At 36.4% G+C, this 5,404-nt stretch overlaps 1 protein-coding gene across 2 annotated transcripts; it reads right to left on the reverse strand.

The window, feature by feature from the left end:
• Window positions 1-1,359: 1,359 nt before the first annotated feature.
• On the reverse strand, window positions 1,360-5,038 carry LOC149637812 (uncharacterized). 2 transcript variants are annotated; one of them, XM_089850763.1, is made up of 5 exons: window positions 4,956-5,016; window positions 4,778-4,845; window positions 2,245-4,599; window positions 2,044-2,178; window positions 1,360-1,984 (listed from the first exon to the last, which is right to left on the reverse strand). In XM_089850763.1, exons 3-5 carry the CDS (start codon window positions 4,589-4,591, stop codon window positions 1,515-1,517), a joined length of 2,952 nt encoding a protein of 983 aa, XP_089706889.1. In that variant the 5' UTR covers window positions 4,592-4,599; window positions 4,778-4,845; window positions 4,956-5,016; the 3' UTR covers window positions 1,360-1,514. The 2 variants fall into 2 exon arrangements, with proteins under 2 accessions (XP_089706889.1, XP_089706890.1); XM_089850764.1 differs by having other exon boundaries at window positions 1,360-1,918; window positions 4,778-5,038.
• Window positions 5,039-5,404: the final 366 nt, after the last annotated feature.

Genomic DNA, 5,404 nt, shown 5'->3' on the forward strand with positions numbered 1-5,404 from the left:
AACGATGAAGCTTGAGTTGAAAAAACAAAGCAGCCATACTAAACAAAAATATGAACCGCAGCCAAGGTGCCAGCAAAAAGGTACGGGGAAAAATACTAGAAAACACCGGCGAAAGTTCCGCGAATCTAAGATTCATGGAGGGAAGAGAGGCGGTAAAAACTCCGAATGCCCGATTCGGCCGTCTCTTACGGCCGCCGAATGATTCGGAGAGGTTATCACCGTATGATTAGGATAAGGTGCTTACAGAATACGTTTTATTTTCATTCGGAGAAATTGACTCCGAATGAAAAGATTCGGATCGAAATTCCTCCAAAAGGACCTTGGAGAATAGCCTCCCTGGGAACTTCTTAATTGTCTAGTTTAATTTAAATATCTTTGTGATCCGTGAAATTAGGCCCCCTTTCCTAATTTTAAATTTTACGGTTACATAAAATGGCGAGCTTGCCAGGGCTCGTTAAGACTAACATTACCATTGTAATTAAACGCGTACTTGTGAACATTACTTGTGCCATTGCTTGTACTCATTAACTGTCGCGTCATTAATCCCGCCGATCCGCAAGCTTTGTTCGCGGCGCTCAACGCGCAGTTACCAGGATCCTATACTCCCCCGAGGAGGAATACTCCTCCTCCAAGCCTTGGTACTAGTCCAACGCGTGGGCAAAGACAAGCGGCTACCGCAAGGTTCAGCGTCCAATGTTTTGATTTATACTATTCAAACACTTGCAACTACGTTAGCGAACATAGGAACTAGACCAGCCGCCAAAAATAGGACAAAACCACCCCCGCACTTAATATTTAGTGGTGTTGAAGGTGAAAGCGCGCCGGAATTCCTTCGGACTTTGACGGAATTCGCTGAATATCACAGCATGACTGGAAATGACATTATCGCGCTTCTACCCCAAATATTAAGGGGTCATGCATTAATTTGGTTTAGAGACGTGAATAGGCCTAATGAAGTACTAACGTGGCATAGCCAACTAGATTAGTCAAAGCCCGTGCATGCCCGCTGGAGAGGGGGAGATATTTTACATACTCCTTGCCTAGTTTTAGTTCTCCGGTAGGTCGCTCGATGGCGTGTTATGGACTATGAGTTTCGGGGGTCGATCATAAAGGTTGAAATTCCAAAAATTTATTAAGGGGCTGTCTATAAAGTTATAAATGTAAGTCCTATAATTTATTTTTATATTGAAAATTGAAATTGAACACCAAATATATTTAAATAAAAAGTACTCATGATTAAGGTTTAAAGCAAAGCTTTATTTTCAAATAGGAACAATTTTTAATCACTTTAATATTGCTTTTGACTATTAAAAACTTATTAAACTACATTTATTTATCACCAAAATTTAAAAACAGAACTTGCATATAATAGCAATTGATAGGAACAATGTTTAATCACGTCAATATTGCTTTTGACTATTTCAACTCACTTTATAGCAATTAAATTTATTTATCACAGAAATATTAAAAAAAAATAGGAACTTGCATATCATTGCAATTGAATTAATTGAGAATTAAACTTTTAGAAGTTTTCTTGATAAGGGTTTAGCCCTAAACTTCTTAACTTTCTCTTTCCTGTCGGAAACATCTTTGGCATAATTATAAAGTAGGGGTCTTAAAAATTTTTCTAAGAGTAATTTAGAAAGATTCAAATTCCCACAATCATCTTCACATTTTAAAGGCTTTTGAAAATAGGGCAATATCGTTTTTACATATGTAGCTAAAATATTTTGTTTGGGAAACTGGGCGATTGAAGATTGTACAAAGTCTAAAACGATAACTAATAGACATATTAGTAGCCGACTTGGATATTTAAGTCCACCATTATCATTTGCTTTAATTAAATAGAGCAATGGAGCTTCAGAATTGGGCTGGATTAATTTTTCTAAACATCCAGGACAGTTGGTGTTTTCTTCGGCTACACGTACAATATAGCCTCCAATTAAAGCTACTGAACAATTTCTAATTGTTACCATGCAAAAATCTAGAAAAAGGAGGCGAATTATAGCCTCTACATAAAATATTTTTTAAGAAAAATATTACCATGTCCCGTTGTCACTTCCATTTGATTTAGAAACTTCATTAAACGCCACGATAATACTGGCTGTAAGTGTTTATTTGCCGGGCTAGGTGTTTGCAAGCGCTCATGGAATGATTTCCTGTTATTCTGTAACAATTCTGCAATTAAAAGGAAACAAATATGTAATACACTATCGTAGAGAGAATGGTTAACAGTATGCATACCGGAACTGAGCGATTCTCTTAAACAGGTGGTTGAACCAACATTAGAGCTTCCAGATGATTTGATGATTCCTACTTTTAAAGACCTTTCAATAGATAAAGTAGCAGCTCTAACATCCATTTGGTCATTTCGACCTCCTGAGCCACGTAAATGGCTAAACGTCATCTCAACTACATCACTTGACAGCTTTCTTGTAAGCACGTAATGGAATCCCCCTTCAAGGAGGTATTTAATTAAATCAACTGTGGATCTTGTTGTAAGTTGAAGTGCTTCGTATGTTTCATCTGATAAACGTTCCATTTTGTTTGTAGCGTTAACTTGAATCATTGATAAAAAAGGTAGAAAGTCTTCCAGAAGCCATTCTAATCGTTCATCATCCAAGTCCGAAAATGGTATTTTATTATCATTGCGAGAATGAAAGGCGTGTGTCCTATTGGCAATATCATGAATTTCATACCATTTTCTTATGGTCTCCATAAAAAAGATTGTGGCTTCCAAGTTTTCTCTTTGGTCTTCATCCACATAACGCAGGTGCAACATTGTTTTCAGAGCTGAAGTTAATGGCTTTGAGAATATTTGTATAGCCCGTAGTACGTTCATCTTCTCAAGGTTGTTAGGAAATACTACTTTCCTAGTTAGGAAACGTACAGGCTTGACTAGATTTTCTTTCTGCATATTGTAGAGTTTCTTAATGAAATCTGCCGTAATGACTAGGCCAATAAACGTCATATCCCGTGATAGGAACAGTGACCGTAAATTTTTTATAAGGTGACTCTGGTCAAACGCAAAAAACAATTTTCGTTTCCCATCCAAAGGGTGTGGTATGACATGAGTTAGTGTTCCATTTCCAAATATTTTGTAGGCCATTGTGTTGATCTTAGCATTATCTGACACGAAACGTAAAACAACAAATCCACTTTCTTCAACAAGATTCATTACTTCCAAACAATATTTGTGTAAGGTCACTCCATCAGTATTGGCAGTAAAATAAAATGAGACTGGTATTCGGATATTTGTTGCGATTCCATGAAATACGAAACATAACAGGTGTGTTGCTAGTGTTAAATCCTCGCCAGTGGAAGCGGTTTGGCCAAAAAATGTGTCCATGTTACGATCATAGATAAGTTTCGGCTTAATGGACATTTCATCCATAACTAGAGAGCCTAATGTTTCATGTTCATTTTGAATTTTTCCAAACTGTTCATTCAATCTTAGCTTCACAAGATCATTTATACCTTTCCCGCCAGAAGAATGCCCAACGTATCTTGCCAATGTTACTCTGTGAGGGAGTCTGAGGATGCCAAGGTCTCTAATAAATTCATATGCACTTTGTGATTTTCTGAATAATATGCAGCAGATTTTAAGGGTTGATTCAATATATGGCATTTTCTCCTTTTGAAATGATAATACTTGCTCCAAAAGAAATGAAGCTTTCAAATCAGTTTTACTGTCTTCAACAATTTTACGTAATTGTACAAACTCATTTTCTTTCATCTCCTTCTTTAGTTGTTTGTTAACTGTTACGAGTTGAGACACCTTGTTTTTCAGTTTCTCAATTTTTTTTTTCAATTTGTAAATAACCCTAGACTGTTTTCTGGTTGATGTTATTTTACGTCTCCTACAAAGTACTGGAACAGACACTTGGATTGCCTTTTCTTCGGTACATTTTTCTTTGAGCGTGTCCGTGATATTAGAGATATTTAATTTTTTATTTGAATTCGAAACTACGGTGGTTTTATCACTATAACTTTCAAATAACAACCTTCTACGTCTGACTTTTGTACTATTTGAAGCTTTCACAGGAGTTAATATTTCTTTCCTTGGAGTTGAATACTGATTAATATTATCACAGTCTGTCTTTTCTTCAACATTTTGACACTGTACTAATTCGAGAGACATTTTTTTCTTAGGAGGAGATAAATATGGATTTCCATTAGAATTAGATTGAAAATGAAGATTTTCTTGGTTAGTTTCATTGATGATTCCTGATAATGGTGATCTGTTTAATTGAGTATTTCTTTTCTCGTGAGATTCCAATGTCTGTTCTTTACTTAGTTCGCATGAATGGCTTTCAGTGACAGCTTTGGCAAATACAGATGGAATAGCAAATGTCAGTAAAGATTTTCTTGTAGTTGAAATGCTAAAATCAGATGGCTTAAAATGATCACTGCAAACTCTTGCGCCTGGATTGTGTAAATTTTCATCATTCCTCTCATCATGATCTACTCCAAATATTGCAACAAGCCACTTCTTTCTGTCAACATCCTTTTTCGGGATTCTATGGAAACTTCGGCCTTCCTTCTTATTCCAATCATTACTTTTACAAGTTGGAACCAAGCAATAAACCATTTTTAATACTGAAAGAAATTTAAAACCATTTATAAAAATTCATTCAAGGTAAAGACCAAGGCCCTAGTCTATATCGTAAATTTTCGCTCAGGATGTCTAGGTAAACGTATTTAAAATTTTAAAATAGTTATATATTTGAACCTAAAACGTAGATAAACAAATTTTTACAATAAAATTAATTTTTACCTGTATATTTAACGTTTATTTTGTCGAAAAGTAAACGGCCCCGTGCCGGCGGACCCGTGGTGGCCGAGCTGCCCAAGCGTTAACCGACAACCGTTGAGAAAAAAAATTCAATTGGTGAGCCGGCTACTACGTCATCGTCATCGACGTACGTCATCATTCATAGTCCATAATACGCTACCTTGCGGCCACTCTTGGCGTTCTTAAAAAGCCAGTTTAGAAAAGAAATTTCTGGGCATGCACGGGCTTTATCTAATCTAGTTGGCTATGTTATAACTGACTTCGTTCAGTCTTCTCTTCCCTACTTTCGCAAGCGATTACTATGTGATTGTGATGGATATGCCAAATTTACAAAACTTTTGCTAGACAGTACTTAAGACCACTTTTTAATAATGACGCACAAGATGTTACTGATAGGAAAGAAAAGTTTAAGAAGTTAATTTCCCTTGCAGCGCATTTTCATCGTCCTCACTTTCTGCCTCCGAGATTATGGTTTCTGGCTCTTTCGCCTTTTTAGAAGCCTTCCATTTTTTTCAACTTCTTTGGAAACCGAGAGTTTCTCGTGATATTCTCTCATGTCTTTTAACACCGAAAGCGGGTTTTCGAAAGCATCCGCGTAGGTTTCAAACT

The sequence above is a fragment of the Phalangium opilio genome, unplaced genomic scaffold (genome assembly GCF_054372755.1).
Source record: "Phalangium opilio isolate 3A_F unplaced genomic scaffold, DU_Popi_V2 ptg000094l_1, whole genome shotgun sequence".
NCBI classification, from domain to species: Eukaryota; Metazoa; Arthropoda; class Arachnida; order Opiliones; family Phalangiidae; genus Phalangium; species Phalangium opilio.